The 17,236-nt window shown below is 42.5% G+C and overlaps 1 protein-coding gene across 2 annotated transcripts in view; it reads right to left on the reverse strand.

Moving 5' to 3' along the window:
* Nucleotides 1–290: 290 nt before the first annotated feature.
* The window catches only part of Mme (membrane metalloendopeptidase), an 81,087-nt gene continuing 64,141 nt past the window's right edge, over nucleotides 291–17,236 (reverse strand). For both annotated transcript variants that reach the window (XM_013358815.4, XM_005325694.5), the window contains exons 18-23: nucleotides 12,432–12,551; nucleotides 10,971–11,104; nucleotides 10,792–10,857; nucleotides 8,100–8,195; nucleotides 7,720–7,796; nucleotides 291–1,762 (exon numbers count right to left, since the gene is read on the reverse strand). In XM_013358815.4, the coding sequence (XP_013214269.1) occupies nucleotides 1,663–1,762; nucleotides 7,720–7,796; nucleotides 8,100–8,195; nucleotides 10,792–10,857; nucleotides 10,971–11,104; nucleotides 12,432–12,551 (593 nt within the window). In that variant the 3' untranslated portion in view covers nucleotides 291–1,662. The remainder of the gene's footprint in view (nucleotides 1,763–7,719; nucleotides 7,797–8,099; nucleotides 8,196–10,791; nucleotides 10,858–10,970; nucleotides 11,105–12,431; nucleotides 12,552–17,236) is intronic.

Here is a 17,236-nt window from a genome sequence, read left to right on the forward strand (position 1 = left end):
AAGAACCCACACTGACTGATTCTATTCTCTAAAAGCCACCACAGGCAACACTGATGCGTGATGTGAGAGCCTATGGAGCCCTGAGGTGGCACCATGGGCTTCTGCCTCCCCGGTGCTGCTTCGGAGCCTTGCTCAGAGTTCAGGGAGCTGTGCCTTGGGCTCTAGGCAATTTCGAGTGTGTGTATGTGTGTGTGTGTGTGTGTGTGTTTGTGTGTGTGTAAAATGTCTTAGTGACATCTTTTTAAAGGCAAACGGGCATTATTCAAGAGGCAGTAAAATCAACACCCATATTTTGGGTAGATTCTTTCATTTTCACCTTTTATTTGGAAAAATAAGGACTTTGGAAGTGCACCTCTTTTGTAAAATTTTAATCAGGTAAATGAAATGAGCTGAAATAGCCAACAGGACAGGAATAGAGAGGAGCATAAAGTCTCAAGAGATGGATCCCTGTAGGGAAGAGGTATCCCCTCCAAAACTCTGTGCCACCTACATGAATTCCAGAAGCAGGCCCACCGAGGCCTCCCACTGACACTCAGAAGCACACCTCACGTTCTGAAGCCAGGGGGCTTGCACACAGGCTTGTGAGCAATGGGCTCCCAACTTCAATTTATTACCAAAGTATCTGCATCAGATGACGAACCCGAGCAGAGGTACATGGGCAGTTCTACCCTTCTGTCTCAGCCACCCTCAGGGACAGATTTGCTTTGGAAAATCCTGCTTGTGACCCACAAGCATCATCCATCTCCACACCACTGTTCAGTGGCATCTCTGTCCTGAAGTTTGTGCTTAAAGCTTTCCATCCATTTATAAATTTTTAAAGTCTCACATTTTCATCTGCACATCGCTTAACGGATCTTGGTTCATAACTGCTTATCTTGGTGAGAGACTTTAATATTCCATGATTACCTATAATAACAGTTACTTGGTTGTAAATGTAATTAATTAAATATAAAAATTATTATTTATACATTACTAGAAATCCCTTAAAAAGACCAAGTGTTGAGAGACAGAGAGAGCAAGAAATCGTTTACAAAATTGCAGGGGCCCCAAGAATCTCTGTATCAGTAAGACAGATATAACCAAAAACAGTTTTGGGCATTCAGTTTTGCCCTAAGAGTGCTTAGAATAAAATGAAGGCTGAATGAATAACTGATATATGGAAAAACTATGTCCATTCCAAGGCCCCCAAATGCATAAGAATTCTTTGGAAGAGTTTTGAAGAGCATAAATATTGCAAATAAAGGTAAAGAGAAGCACTGGCCGTGTGTTTTAAACCAGCATGTGGTGGCCATGCTTTTGGTGCCCACTGTATTGAACCCCTTCTTTTTCTCTTTGATGAGAAGGTCTGGCTCAAGTGGTCAAGTTTCCTAGGGACAGAAAACTGGCAGATCACAAGAGAAACAGAAATGAATGGTAAGATCATCTTTAGAAACGAAGCAGTATTTACACAGTGACACGATTGGTTTGACAGGCCTTGGACCCCTCCTGCTCCACACCCTTTCCAGAAGAACCTAGTTTGATTGGTATGGTGAAGTTCTCATCTCTGTTAATCCCTCCAGGTAACTGCAGTGACCTAGAGGCCCCTGTTCTCTTGGCTAGAATGTTCCAGTCTTCTGTGCTGTTGATGAGTCCAGCCAAGAGCTGTGCTGCTTCTTGGGAAGATCACCAGACGCGGCATTTCTTCTCTGGGTTCATGTAGGAGTTCTTGCGGCAATGAAAGGCTTCTGAAAACTCTGCCGAGTTCTGCAATGTCCCAATAATCCTTTGACACAAACAAAAAAGACATCATCAGCATTGGCTACTCATGTCCACATGAGTGGAGAGCCCTACAGGATTTCTCTGTGCAGGCCAAGTCAGTAATTCTAGAATTTGAAATTTAAAAGGAAAAATAAACCTGGTACAATGAGTCGATTCCTTGTCATTAACAGTTTTCCAATGGAGAATCTGCGGAGCAGAAGTTAGTGAAAGGCATGGATTTTGGAGACAGGCTGCTTGGTTTGAAACCGGGTCACCAGGCCTCTCTGTACCTCAGTCTCCTCATTTTAAAAGTGCATATGATAATAGTTTCTGCACCTTGAGATTGTAATGGAGCATTAATCATCCATAAATGCTCTGTGTTTTCAAAACAAACAATGCATATTTGGAATTGTAGTTTCGTAAGAAAAGTTTGGGTGAAGAATGAAATCAGGATTTTTTACTATATTGTGAAAGGGCTCATACAATCATTGAAATATAATAGGCTTTTAATAGGTCTTTGTTATTTTCATTTTTTTTCCCAAAAGGACTCCTTAAATATCAGAAACTGGATTCAGCCTGAATAACTGGAAAGGGCTGGAAAAATGCCCATGTCTTCTTATCTCTGCTCCCAATGGGCGAAAACAACCGTGTCCAGCACACTATCGGCACCACGCAGCACTGGAGGGAAGAGATGGGTCAATACAAGGATGTGGAGGGGACCATGCCATGCCCAGCCAGCTCCGCCCCTCCTCTTCCACCTGGACCAGCAGCATGCTCCCTGGGGTGGGGGCTGGGGCAGGGGTGCTGGGGCAATGAAGACCAGGAGCGTCCTGATTGACAGAGCTCTCCACATGCACACAGCCTAGCCCCTGCCTGCCCCCACACCCATTCTGCACACAGATATCCTCTGGTACGTGACAGGAGGTGACAGGCTCCACAGACCGGGAGGCAGTGACAAGGTGGTGCACGATAAGGGCCTCTGACAGGCCTCCACTGATTCTGGAGTGGTGGCTCTGGAGGCCCTTGACCATGACCATGGAAGGGAGAGGAACCACCTGGTTCACGTGGAGCCCTCAGGCTGTGGGGGCCTCAGCAGCCACTGTGGCAGGCGGGAAGGCAAGTCCCCAATTCCCAGGCCTGTGTGGTAAACTCCTGTGCAACCCTAGAAAGTGGGACATGGGGCACTAGTGAAACTTAATTTCCCACCGCCTCGCTTAGGCCAGGGGCTGAGAGCTTGACTTATTTATTTGTTTTTCTAAGTGCCCATTTCTTACATCTGAAATGTTCAAGAATAAATTCAGTTTTTCCACCATGTGAGGATACAACGAGAAGTCTGCAGTTTGCATCCTGGAAGGCAGTACTCCCAGAACTTCCTAACTCCGAAATTCTTAGAAACTGGGAATTTTCACTGCTCCTGTCTCTTGGGCGCTGGGCTCACGTACTGTACAGGACGGAGGTGCTTTGGCCCATTGATGCAGCCCGCCTCCCAATTTAGGAAACTCTAGACTCTGGCTAGGGGACAATCCTCATGGTGGCCTGGGTGTACCTTCCACTGGACAAGCTCCCTAGCTGATAGCACAACCCTGTGAAAGAACAAGAAGAACTGGACTTTGCTTTTTGTTTAATTAAGTTTTTTTCAAATGCTAGTATCTTAGATTCATCACACGGGAACAAGTACTTCAGCTGCAATGCCCAAACCCATTTGTCTCAAATTAAAAACAGAAAAACACCTTAAAGACACAACCGTCTTTGGAACATAGGGGAAGTTGGAGAGGCAGGAACGCTTGACCTTGAGCACTCAGCTCTGGTCTCCCCTCCACCAGAAGACTTCACTTAGATGCATACCAGGGCCTAACTCACCTTCCTGGGTCTCTAATGAATGTCTGGTGTTTATAACATCAAATCTTTGGATGGAAGATATGCATAACCATTTTGAAAAGTGTGGCACAGTATGAATAAACAAATCCTTTCTCTGAGAGTGAGATTGAATTTCATTAATATTACATAAAACAATTACATGAACTTCATGCTACATGAAAACTATGTGGCTCCTGCGTTGGCGTTTCTAATAACAGAAGATGAAAACTTTGGTTTACTTGAATTGTTACTTCATTAAATAAAATAATTTGTTGTGCTGCTGCTGTTTATTGCCTTGGCAAATAATCACTTGTATTAAAAACATCTTAGAGAGGTGGAGTTGAACATCTATGTGACCAAGAGTGGACTTTCTGACCTATAACATACCTGACTATGCCTGCCTACATGACTTGTTATGCATCTTTCAAAATGGAGCCCCACTGATGAGCACTTGCTCCACTGTATAGTCTCTCTCTCTTTCTTTCTCTCTTTTTTCTTTTCTTTTCTTTTTTCTTTTTTCTTTTTTTTTTTTTTTTGGTACCAGGATTGAACCCAGGGGCACTCAACCACTGAGCCACACCCCCAGCCCATTTTTATATTTTATCTAGAGACAGGGTCTCACTAAGTTGCTTAGGGACTCACTAAATTGCTGAGGCTGGTTTTGAACTCACAATCCTCCTACCTCAGCCTCCTGAGCCACTGGGACTATAGGCGTATGCCACTGTGCACCCAGTTCACTGTATAGTCCAAAATAAATAAATGCCTAACAGAGATTCTTAGGTAGGTGCTAACAGGAATATTACAAAGCTCACCAAGATCCACCCTGATATTTATAAAATATCAGGAACCAATGTTAATATTTAAGGTATATGGAGGAAATGTGAGTATTTTAACGAGGAGTTACTGTAAGGATGCAAACTATAAGAAGAAATAAAATAACCCTATAACTTGAAAACAACTGCACACAAAACACTACAAAGAATATTCTTTCCAAAATATTGGAAACTAAGCTGTGAAAAACATTACCTGAGTTGTTTTTTAGTGGTATTATTTCTATAAAGTTCTCTTTAATTTTCCTGAATGGGAGATAATATTGAGTAATCTAAGCATGTAGATGATTTTGTCTATTTAGATTTATTTTAAAAATTAACAGTTCCTTTAATAGAAATATTGTATCTAAGTAACATTAGAAACATTGTTGTACATTATGTAGTAAATATTATAACAAATAATCACTCCCCAAAGTGCCTATGGATGACTAGCCAAGTCTAGATTTTCAAAAAGAAGCCAATATTTAAATTGTGGACTTAATTTCTAGCATATTCAAGGGGAATTTTTTTAAAACACTAAAGATTTTGAAGTTTATTTTAACATACATAAGATTTTAGTTAAGGGGCTGGGGATGTGGCTCGGGCGGTAGCGCGCTCGCCTGGCATGCGTGCGGCCCGGGTTCGATCCTCAGCACCACATACAAAGATGTTGTGTCCGCCAAGAACTAAAAAATAAATATTAAAATTCTCTCTCTCTCTCTCTCTCTCTCTCTCTCTCTCTCTCTCTCTCTCTCTCTCTCTCTCTCTTTAAAAAAAAAAAAAAAAAAAAAAAAAAAAAAAAAAAAAAAAGATTTTAGTTAAGAAGAATAAAACAATTCTAATTTAGACCTAACGAATACACTTTTATAGATTTCATCTTTATATCAAGTATATTTTGCCTTTTATTTTCAATGTCTGGCTATTTAAGCACAGGGTTACAAATATCCCTCTATTTTGGAAATATTTTTACATACACCACCAAGCACAATTTTTCAAAAGCAATGCAATGTCTGTTAGTTTTTAAAGTTCTGTTAAAAATATGTTTTACTTTGTAGAGTCAGGAAGCAGCCTGTTTCCAAAACGAAATGTAACCTCAACCTTTTGCCAAGGAAATCCCTTTACCTCCAGAGAAAATAATAATTTCCTTGACAAAAGGTTGGCATTCCATTTACCCTTCAAAACACACAAACACACTTCTCTTATTATGAATGAAAAATAGTCAAAGAGGCATCTTTGAAGCCAGAACCGAAAGAAAATCAAAGATACAAATAATTCCATGTATTGACTAAAATATTGTTTTCAGTTTAATATAGGGGATAGGAAACAACGTACTTTGCTCTGTATTGCTGGACTAGCTATCACTGATGTGCTGGAATACGCAGGACATAATTCAATTCACGAGCCACAGAAAGCACTTGCCTGGAGCTGATAGGGAATGTCACAAGTCCACGACTTTTTCCTAAGAATTTTTATTCTGTTCAGACTTCTTATCTAAAAATAATCCTAATCCTAATTTTCAAATATGTACATGTAATAGGCACATAACCCGCATTAACATTAGTCCTCTGCCACTCTCACGGTAACTTAATCCTTATTGAAAATGTCAAGAAACTGAGGCACAGAGATGAATAGCTAGTACCAGGGAAAAGCAGCAAACCCCTGATACAGAGACAACGTTAGAGTGCACCCTGGGTGTAGGGATGAACAGTCCTAGACCCACCATAGGCTTTGAGGGTCTCACTCACCTAATGAACAACAAGAGCATAACTAACGGTCACAACAACAGTTTATCTTGTCAAAAAAGATAAAAAATAAAAAACAGAACCAAACCAAAACAAAACAAAACCAAAAACCAAAAACAAAACCAAAACGTTAGATATGGTTCAGGAAATAGGGTTATGACGGGCAGGTAGAAAATGCATTTTTAAACAAGGAAATTTTTACCCAGTGGTTCAGAAAGAAATGTTAATTCTTAAGAGTCCAATCTCTACCTATTGCAAAATTAAACTCACTCTCTGAGAATGGCAGATTCACAAGTATTACAGTCATATTGCTTCACTCCACTGGGGTCTTTATGAAGCCCTGGTTTAGTTCACAGGTCACGCAGGGCAAAGCTTTGACAGATTAGACTGTACGGTGCTTTGTGTGAGTTTACCAATGTTCTCTGGTATTCTCGACATTGGATTTGAGACTTCTACAGGAAAATAAAAACTTTTAAAAATTAAAACTAAGAGGTTCACGGGTAGAACATAATGGGAATTGATCCAGTAACATTTTTTTTTTTGCTTTGTACCTATAAAGCAATTGATGTAACTTATCAGCAGGACTAGATGTAGCTCACATCATACAGAAAGTAGGCATCCAGTGATGGCTGTGAGTAAATGGGTTTCCAGAGAGCTCCCAAGGGGATGACGTCAACAGAGAAGGTACTAGAACATGCCAAGTGAGGTCTCTGACCTTCAAATGTGCCACTTCGTTTTGTCATAAATGAACCGACTTCCTCAGCAGTGAAAGATGGGGGGTAGGGGAGGTGTTTGCACAGATATTAGGCTGGGTTTTTCAAATTTAGCTCATTATTTCCCTTCTGTCCTCAAACTCTCTTTTCCAACAACTATAAAATCTTCAGATTTTTATTCCCCTGCCTTTTTTTTCCTGGGAGGTGGTGTTGATCAGCAAATGAGTGATGAAGTGTTATGGTCCATGGGAAGGGGACAGCAGTCAGAATTCAGTCCTAAAACAATTCATAGGGACTTAGGAGTCCCATCCGAGGGCCTCTTAGACATTCTACCTGGTAAAGGGCTTGGGCTTCTACTCTCTCTTCCTCTCTGTAGGGCAGTTCTCCCTCACATCCCTTATGGGCTGGTTTGGGACCTGAGCCTCACTGTGCTCCCCTGGAGCTTTAGAGATAAGGTTATTCCTGGCTGCAGAACCTCAGTTAGTAACCAATTTCCCTTTATGTTATATAGAATCTTTCTTTGCAATCTGGAAGTCACTGTTTCAGGCCTAAACCACTCCGAACCTTTTAGATATGTGCTTTTGCTAGCTTCAGATGGAGCCACTGTTTGGGGTCAACATCTCTGTTGGAACTCATCAAGCACTGAGCAGAGGACAGGTGTATTCTGCAGAAGGGAGCGGCCAGAATGCTCGTGTAAACCTTGCACTGAGATGTTCCATCAGTCCCATCTTTGACATAAACACACAGAAGCATTGGGGTTTCCAAGTTTTATAGAACCAGAGTTGGAAAAAGCCAAATTCCAAACAGAGAAACAATGGCGCCAACCTTGGGTCACCCAGACTGTAGCTCACACCCACATACCTGAAATTGCCTGGACTGTGCACATCTGTTTTAATGGAGTTGACGGCATACTCTGGTCTGTAGATCCCACACCACACCTGGAGACAGGAGCAGAAAAAGCAGGCAGTGTGCTCAAGAAGGTGGGCGAAAGCAAAACCAAGTGATCTCTGCATCCCTCAGCTACTGACTCCTCGGGTAATGTTTAATGAAGGGCAACCAGGGAAACAATCATTCATCACGAATATGACCTGACAATCTGTCATAAACAATGGGAGTCGGTGGAGTCAAATTTCCTGCCACAAGTGATTAAAATAAGACCACTCAGCATGCAGTGTCTAACTTACTGTGAAATCACAACTCAGAAAGGTTTTCATGTTTATCAGTCAAGAAGGAGGCGATACCTGGGCAAAGTTCAAGAAGAACAGTTGTCTGTGATTCAGGTCAAGTCCAGGAAGTAACTTCTCTTCACCATTCTTTTTAACATAATTCTGATAGGCCTGGGCAGTAAGTAAAATAGAAACATGCTTACAATTTTTAAATTTATATATAAACCTATTCAGAATACCATGTAAACAAGTAGTTTTACCTTTTATATCAAAATCACCCCAATACTTTTAGATATGGCAATGTATAGCTATTTCCTAGATTATGAAGAAGGCTAGAATTTGCTTATAAGGGCAATGACAAGAGGCAATGATAAGAGTAATGATCAATAAACACCAGCTGAATTAGTGGATGATTTAAATAAGTGGGGAAAAACATACACATGTATGGTTCTATAAACCCTGTCGGGGGCGGGAGGGAGGGAGGGTAGATTGCCAAGGGAGTCATCTGCAGTTGCTATATTTAGCTTAGTTACTACTCTGGGCAAAACAGAGTCACATTGAACTCATTTGAGTGTTTCTTGCCAAAACTCAAGGGAGTCTTCCGAACCCCTTGGAGGCCCAGGATCCTATGAATCTAGGGAATCTAAGCAACTATTCTGGCTCCCCAAAGATAGGACAAAATAGACTAAATCTCAATTATGTTAAGAGAAAGGAATTTAGGTGATTTAAGTGTCAGTAAATATTCTTAATCCATAAGGATTTATAGACAGTTGTGAAAAAATTTGAGTTTTTCTCTATTGAATTTATTTCAAAAGGGATTGACAGCGAACTTTCTGAGATGTGTCATTTTCTATTTCTTACAAAGGATGGTGATTAATTAGGCAATACATTCCATTTCTTTCTGTTCCCCATCAACACAGAGTTTCTGAACCTCTAGGTGAAGACTCCATGGATAGGTGTGGGGAAAACTCCTTCTCTGGGAGCTCACGATCTGGCCGAGGGGCAACGCATTCATATAAAGAACTCACGTATTCAAAGTATAATAAATTATTTGCACAACTGTAATTTGCTTCATTATTATAATTGTGTCCTGGCACTGGGTGAGGATCTCTGTGGAATGACCAGCAACTGTAGTTCAGAGCAAAGGATCCTCAGTCTGGCTGTATGTTAGAATCCACCACGAGGCTGCCAAGAGTGCAAAGGCCTCCCCCTTCCAGCCAAGGTGGGGTGGCAGGGGCTGGGCTTGCCCACCCACTGAAATAATCACGTGACAGACAAGATAAGAAATGGTGATTGGCACATCACTGAGCATCAGGCAAAAAGGAAAATGGTCCCTGAGAGATAGAAAAGGAACAAAGTGTGCATATGGCCGCCCTCTCTTGTTGCCTGGTGAGTTCAGGCCACATGCAGAGAGGGAAACTCAGCTGGACGAGCTGAGGGGCAGCTGACAGTCTCGAGTCACCAGAAGTAAAAACTGAAAAGAGAGGACATCAGCGATCGCAGACGGTCACCCTCAAGTGCTCCCTTAGCAGAGATCTGAGATGTGTGTGAGCTACTCAGAGCCAGGAAAGATGGCCCAAAAATCTGAGAGATGAGAGTGCCTGTCGCTCACAGGACAGAGGGGAAGCTGTGAGATTCACAGCAGGGCTCCCGACAGAGGGAATAACTGTCCCCAGCCTGAGCACTCTGCTAATGTCACTTAACAGTGTTGTAAAAGCAAAACCAAAGGTCAAAACATTTCTACAGAAGTTAACTCTACCCTACAATAAAGCTTGAGGATATTTATAGAAAAACAAGAAACAGTTCACTCCCCAGGAGGTAAAATGCACAGTGTGTGCCATCCAGCCAACAGATGGCAGAAAACACACCAGCCAGCGTTCTAAAGCAGGAAGGTACAGGGACTCCCTGCTCGGGGACCTTCAGCTGCTCCAAGCCTCGGACTCTGATCATTCACGGTCACTGCTGCCTGCAGGTCCTCCATCATCCCTGCACATTGCCCTGACAGTCACCAAGGTTCCCTTCTGCCCTCTAACCCGACATTCCTATGTGAACAAATAACTCTGCATACTCCTCCAGTCCAGGAACGCGCAATCTACCCGAGGCATTGAGAAGCCTGGTTCTAGGTCCCTTGGGCCATCTCAGGTGGACTCTGCTCACTCCCTCCTGCGTGTGCTCCCCTGGGATTGGGGAAGCACTCAGAATCACCTTCACTCCTCCTCATTGCCTCCATGGGCACCCTTCCTCTACCCTTTTGTGAAAACCCCATGTGCGTCCTCTGTGCACATGGAAGTCCCTAGCGGGTCCTTTAGTTCTTAGATTATCAAATGACACCTTTCATGGAGGGTGTGTTGCTGTCTCTCCAGCACCCAGACTGGTGCCCAACCCAAGGCAGAGCTTTCAAGGAATACCTGTCAAAGGCAAGAGCAACGTAAGGCAGCTGTGACTCCCAGGATGCTGTGTTGACGACAGTTGGGCCAACGTCAAGGCCACGTACTAGAGCCACGCCAGCCCTAACTGCAGCACTGGAGACTCAGCGTGCTTCCTTGGCTCCTTGGCTTTTGGGAAACCAGGAGCATGGCGTTCAGCTCTGTCACATCAACCCTACTGACCTGTGGCTGGCCACAGTGAGGGTCCCCTTGCTCCTCACTTACATTCTTCATCTGCTGATCATAGTACATGTGTCTTTGCAAAGATCTTAAAATAAGTGGTTAAATATAATAAATATTCACCCCTCCTCATTAGAGTGAAAGAAAATACCATCACTCACTCTGTAGGCCTGGCCAATGCCTCCATTATCGGCAATGTTTTCTCCCAGTGTATTAAGTCCATTGAGCTGTCAAAAAAAAAAAAAAAAATCCTCCATTAGGATGATCGTGCAAAGCGCCAGTGCTCACTCGTGAGTGAGTGAACACGCTGAGGCTCTTCTGAAGAATGCGAGTGACGTACGTGCTGCCCGCCTGCCAGGTCCCAGGTGAAGTTTCCGTACTGGTGCACCATGCACTGGGACAGCTCTTTGAAGTTATGTGCAGACTGTGGCGTCCACCAGTCAATGAGATCGCCATCTTTGTTAAAATTCCTGCCTGCAACACATTTATTTAAGTCAAATGGAAACTCATTGCAAAAGTTGCTTATCTTTATCTTGCAGAGGCTGAAACATGGCTCTGTGGACAACACTGGGCTGGACAGAGGAGAGAAGTTGCTGTTCTCAACCATGGAGTGGGCAAAGCCCAGACCGTCAGCGCCTGCCGCGCTTGTGTGCCTGGGCTCTCGGTATCTAGACAAGGCCACAGACCCAACACCCTGCAATCGGCTTGTGTTGTTGGGTGGCTTTACAAGCATGAATCTGTTGTAATAAGGCACCTGCCACATTCCCAGGCCCCTCCCAGGTCCTGTGGCTTCCCTCTACTTTGAGCACACCCAGCAGTCTCCTCTTTCTTCCAGAACTCTCCTGCCAAGCCTCACCTACACTGATCTTTCCCTTTTCTGAGCTCTAACCACATTTCCAGATATCGTGGTTTGATGCTGAACTTTATCATCTTTTTATCTATAAACAGGAAGAAGGCTTTGGAGCCGCACTATTCAACCCACTCGCCAACTCCACCAGTTCCTCACTTGTGTCTGTGCATGAGCATTTCGTGTGCTTCTGTTTGTGTTCCATTTGAAAAGTGCAAGCTGTATTTGCACCATTCTGCTAAGCCTGAGTTAACAGATGCTTAGCCAGGCTTTTTAAAGACTGTACCTCTTCTGTCACTTTCTTCTCTATGGCTCTCTAACCTTGGGTCATGTTAATGCTTATTTTTTTTGTTGTTATTCTCTTCCTACTATTTTTCTACTTGTGAAATAATCCTGTTATAATTTCAATTATCACTTTACACACCTCTGTTTCTCTCAGCTTTCATTGAAACTCTAAATCTACTTTGCCATTTAGGGCAGCATATAAACATGTAAGTGTCTATTGTTTGCACAGGTCTAATCCATGTAGTAGGTTTAAGATTTAAACAGAACATCCCCAACTGATAGCAGCTTAATAGTCTTATGGGCACCTGGATAGGAGAGGTCTTCAGCTTTTATTTTCTCTGTTTAAGACATGACCCTGCCCTCTAGGATCACTGTGCAGCCAGGGAAGAAGACCCACACCACTGCTGGTGCCCACCAGTACCACCGTCTCTTCTCAACATGAGTAGTGCTTCACTCTCGCAGTGCCCAGCACACATCGATCCCCACGCTAGTCAGCATCTTGTAATCTCCTTAAGCAACAATTTAAAGGGAACTCTGAGAGTATAATCAAACTTAGGGTGATGATACACTGACGAACAAGTGTAGTGTTCTACTGCTGTGTTATAACAACTCCTAACCAGATTGAAGGGGATGTATCTCAGCCAAAGGAGGATGCCAGCTGGGCTTTACCATTGTCATCGAAGCCATGGGTGATTTCGTGTCCGATGACCATGCCGATGCCCCCGTAGTTCAGCGAGTTGGACTGGTGGGCACTGAAGAAGGGGGGCTGCAGGATCCCCGCTGGGAAGACTAGAAGAGAGAAGCTGGTTGGAGGTCACTGTGGCCTTATTTGTCGCACAACACCAGGCCTGGGCCTGGTTGTCCCTTTGCTTGCTAATGTGTTACCACTCTGCCAGTGTTATGTATATAAACACTTTCTGTGACAGAAACACATGCCAGTCTTTTATTACTGATAGCAACAAAGAGATCAGCCTGAAGCGGCACCATAATCTATGATTTATTCATGGCAATCTACTTTACGATCTCTTTTTAAGATTGTTTTTTGCTGTAAGGAATTCTGGACCAGGGAAATTTATAATCTACATTCAGAAGGTCCTTTTCCCCTTGTAAAAATTTGGAAGAAGTAGTTACTCAATAACGCAGCACTTCTTCCGACGTTACTTCTAAAAATGTATCCATCTACGACAGCATCTGAAATCCACAGTCATTCCTTCAAAGGTGTCTCTCCATCACATAACCCTATTTTACTTTCGTCAAGGCACCTATAATCCTTCTTTGTTTATGGTTGAGTCCTTGCTTTCCCTCTGATCCCCCCACCCCTCAAATTTCAGCCCTCGGAGCCAGAGATCCGTGTGACTGAACACACCCTGTTTGTGGCTTTGTGGCTCATCTGTGTTTAAGCTCTTCATCTCAGAACCGCCACACAACAGTGCCAGGAGCACAGAGGGAGCTGGGAAGCGTGCTGATGAAGGAGCCATCGTGGTAAGTGAATACACAGACAATGATGTGGTCCTGAAAACCTCAGTAAGCGAACTGGAGTCCACCTTGACGAGTCCACGCACTTGCTGACCTTCTGTACTGGGATGCAGCACCCCGGGATGCACCTTCCCTTCCTCCTTCCTAGTAGAGTCCATCCTTCATCTCTGGTGGTCTGACTACTGTCAGCCTCAGAATTGTTCATTTCCTGATTGGTCTTTCCATTTCCTGTCTTACCCAATGGAGATCTGCCCTGATTCCAATCTAGCCTCTTAATCTAAGTGCGGCTTAACGTGCAGCCCTGGTCTTGGATTCTCTGCTGCAGAGACACCCCGGTGGCTCTCCATGCTCAGCAACTGAACACTGCCTCTTGTTCCTGGTCTCTGGCTCCGTCATCACCTCCTACTCTTCTGTGTCCTTCTTCTTCCTGCATCACTCTCTCTATGACCCTCTTATATTAAAGTGCCCAATGACACTTTCACTGTTGTAAAATAAACTCACAAGGTGCCTTTATTCTCTTGCCTTGGAATATATTTCCCCTGTTGAACAAAAAAGATCTCTGTTTTTGGACAATGCTATTTAGAAGTGGTTAATCTTTGACCTTGTAAAATGAATTAAAATCAATGCTTACAGTTTTGTTATTTTTGTCTTTCATGCTTTAAAATTCTACTCTCCATTGAGTAACTGAAAAAAAAAACTTCAGCAACAATACCTGTTACATGCAAAGCCCTGGGCTGTTGCTTTGTGGTCCATCAAGAGTATAAGAGAGGGACTCCGACCATAAGAAACTTAAGAGCTGGTTCACATGAGCAGTAATGTTTCTTTGTCTTATAGATAGGCTATATGACCTAACCTTGCATGGATTTCAGAGACAAATATTAGTTATTTGTAGAGGAGACTTTATAAACACCCTAAATAATTTAATTGCTCCCCAAACTGTTAAAAAATTGAAAAGTTGCCATCACACTGAAATGGCAAAATAATTAAAAAAATACTTTGTCCTTGAAGAATTTTGATGAAAGTTATACCTCACGTGTAGCTGCCTGAGCTAAACAGTGCCAAGAAATTATTTTTAGCTTAAAGTCTAAAAATTATGTGCAGTACTTTATTAACTTAAAGTGAACACTATCTCCCACACTATGTACTTTGATTAAAATCCACCCATTATATAAAATGCTCTTATGAAATGTGCTCTCAAGACTAAACATTAACTAAAGATCCTGCTGACTTAATTGTACCCTTCGATGTCATTCTTCAGGCAAGAGATAAGATTTTTATGGCTCATATTAAATACTAGTCTCCAAGTTCAACTTTGCAAATTATGACCTCCTCTTTTACTCTGTCAGCCAAATCCCTGTAATGAGGATTTTCCCTGCTGGTCTTATCGCTGTTGCTCATGAACTTCACAACTGTTGTTTATTAGCAATTGCTCAGTTGTGCATTTTTTAATGTTCATGATTGTCAACAAGTTAATTAATTAAATAAGTCACAGGTCCATGAAGCAAATGAGTGGGTTTCCTCTGCCCTCTTCTCAGTCCCATCACCCCTGCCTTCGCACTTTGTCTGGTTTATTTTTTTTTAAGGCTGCAAGTAATCCAATTTTAGAATATTTCTTATAAATTCAAGTTTGCACTTAGGTAATTTTTTTTGTACCAGAGATTGAAGCCAGGGGCACTTAACCACTGATGGCCATATCTCCAATCATTTTATTGGAGTTCAAAGCCAACCTTGCTAAATTGCCGAGGTTGCTTTGAACTTGTGATCCTCCTGCCTCAGCCTCTTAAGTGCTGGGATTACAGGCGTATGCCTGGCTAGGTAATTTTTTGTTGTTGGAAAATGATTAAACATTCTTTTTGTATTAAATGGAGTAACATGTTTGGAAACACTTAATTGTGAAGCCTGAAACCAATACCCTCAAGAATGAAAAAAGATATTTTAGAAAATCAAATTCAAGGTATTCAGAGGCCACATGGTATGAATACATGACACAGCTCAGACATTTCTGAAATTGAAAAAGGAATTGATGTAAAAATTTGATTTAGTTTTAATGAAAAAGGAGAACACCACCGTGTTAGGACTTTCCATCTGACTTGCTCAATTCCTTGAGTCAGATTTTTACATTCAGAATAATGCCTGAATAGTGCCTGGAATTTACAGAGAAATGCTTGACAAAATATTCACGTGCAGCTTTCCTAAGGGCGTGATGTGGGAGGATTCTGGAGCTCTGGGAAGCAGGTGTGCTGGGAAGGGGAGCCCTGAATCCCATACACTCAGTGTGCCTTCTGGCTCTGGTAACTGTGTTGATGTGAAGTGGAGGGTACCTATGAGTTGGGATGTGGCTACTTGTATGAGTTCTAACCAAAGGTAGGAGTCAATGGAAAAGCAGAAATTATTGATATGAGTCATTAACTCCCTTTGTGATAATAAAACAAGTACTTTTTAATGTAACAACATAAGACAACCCATTGCGTGAGAACTGTATGTAGTGTAATTTGGGGTATGTGTGTGGCAGGGGTCATTTATGTGGCACACACTTGGCATCGATTCTGAGATGAGTATCACATCACACCCATTAAGATGCTGTGGCAGAAGGTGTGTAGGTGTGTACATGTGCATCCCCCGGCCACACACACATATTTACCAAGGAGAAAGATGGGGAGATGAACCTTCACTCATTTTTAGTTAAGACTCCCCACTTTGAAAATTTAAATGCATCATTAAAGAGAAAAGTGCACATCTCAAAGATATCCCCTCCTGACTGACAGTTTCCCCTTCTCTGAACTGCTGTTATTAGCAGACGTGCACAGGAAAAGAGCTTAATGTTTTTTATTCATATTTTCATCAGAGGAGTTTATCTTGAAAATTTTTCAAAAGGTCTTTCTTATGAATTAAAAATTTAAAGCCCATTTCTAGATTTTCCAGATGACAACTGACGACTTTGTGAAATGTTAGCCAACCATCCCCCACACCTTTGCCTTCTCTTTCCTTTGGCTGTGTGCTTATTTGGTGTGAGGATACTAAACTCAAAATGAGAACATTCCCAGCTCCTCTCTGAACAGGCAGTCTCAGAAGTGAACCCATTTTGAGCCCCTAGGACTTGGGGTAGTTCAATCATGCAGGTTCCTGTCCTAACAGGCTCTGGAGAAAGGCCAAGGCCTGGCCGAGCCACAGTGGTCCTACAGGGTCTGTCTGGCTCCTGTCCTTGAGAATGAATCACCCCTGGGTCTGATAGGCTCTGGAGTCCTCCCAGAGTGGGAATGCAGTAAGGTTATGCCCATTGCTCTGCCCCAGTGCAGAAATAAGGGTATGGCTGCTTCACCCTGCTTTGCGATTACACTGCAAGTTATCTCTGCTCTCTGAGTTGCACTGCAATATGAACTAGATCTTTCACTGACAGGAGGACTGAATATAATTGAAAGGAGGTCTTCAGGGGCCAGGGATGCAGCTCAGTGGTACAGCATGTGCTTAGCATGCACCAGGGGTTCAATCCCCAAAGGCACTTATAAGAAAGATCTTCAAAGAGAAGATCCTCCAGAGATAAAGGCATTTGTAAGAAAAGTCCTGACAGGTCTCTCTAGAATTACATTCCACAGGACTGACTGCCAGGATTCTAAGGAGATGATTGTTGAGCAGGTTTGGTCTAGGTCTGCCAATCATTTCTCTATCTGGAAAACAGATTAGCCCAGACTTGGAGCCAACTGATTTTAACTTCAGTATACATGTCTTACTTATTATCTTTATGTTATGTAAAGACAATCTTTTCTCATTACTTTATATAATTCATTTTCATGTCATCCGCCAAAGAAAATTCCAGATGTATTCAAGTTTTTTTCCAAAAATAGAAACCATAAAAATACTAGAAAAAAATGTTGATAACTTCCTAATGTATCTGTTCCTAAGCTTAAAGGCAAATGGGAAAGGCATAATCACTGTAATTTTTTTCTTTTCTGGTCAAAAGTGGTTACGTAAATACAATTCCAAATGGTTCAGCCTAATAC

Source organism: Ictidomys tridecemlineatus, chromosome 3 (genome assembly GCF_052094955.1).
Source record: "Ictidomys tridecemlineatus isolate mIctTri1 chromosome 3, mIctTri1.hap1, whole genome shotgun sequence".
Classification (NCBI taxonomy): Eukaryota; Metazoa; Chordata; class Mammalia; order Rodentia; family Sciuridae; genus Ictidomys; species Ictidomys tridecemlineatus.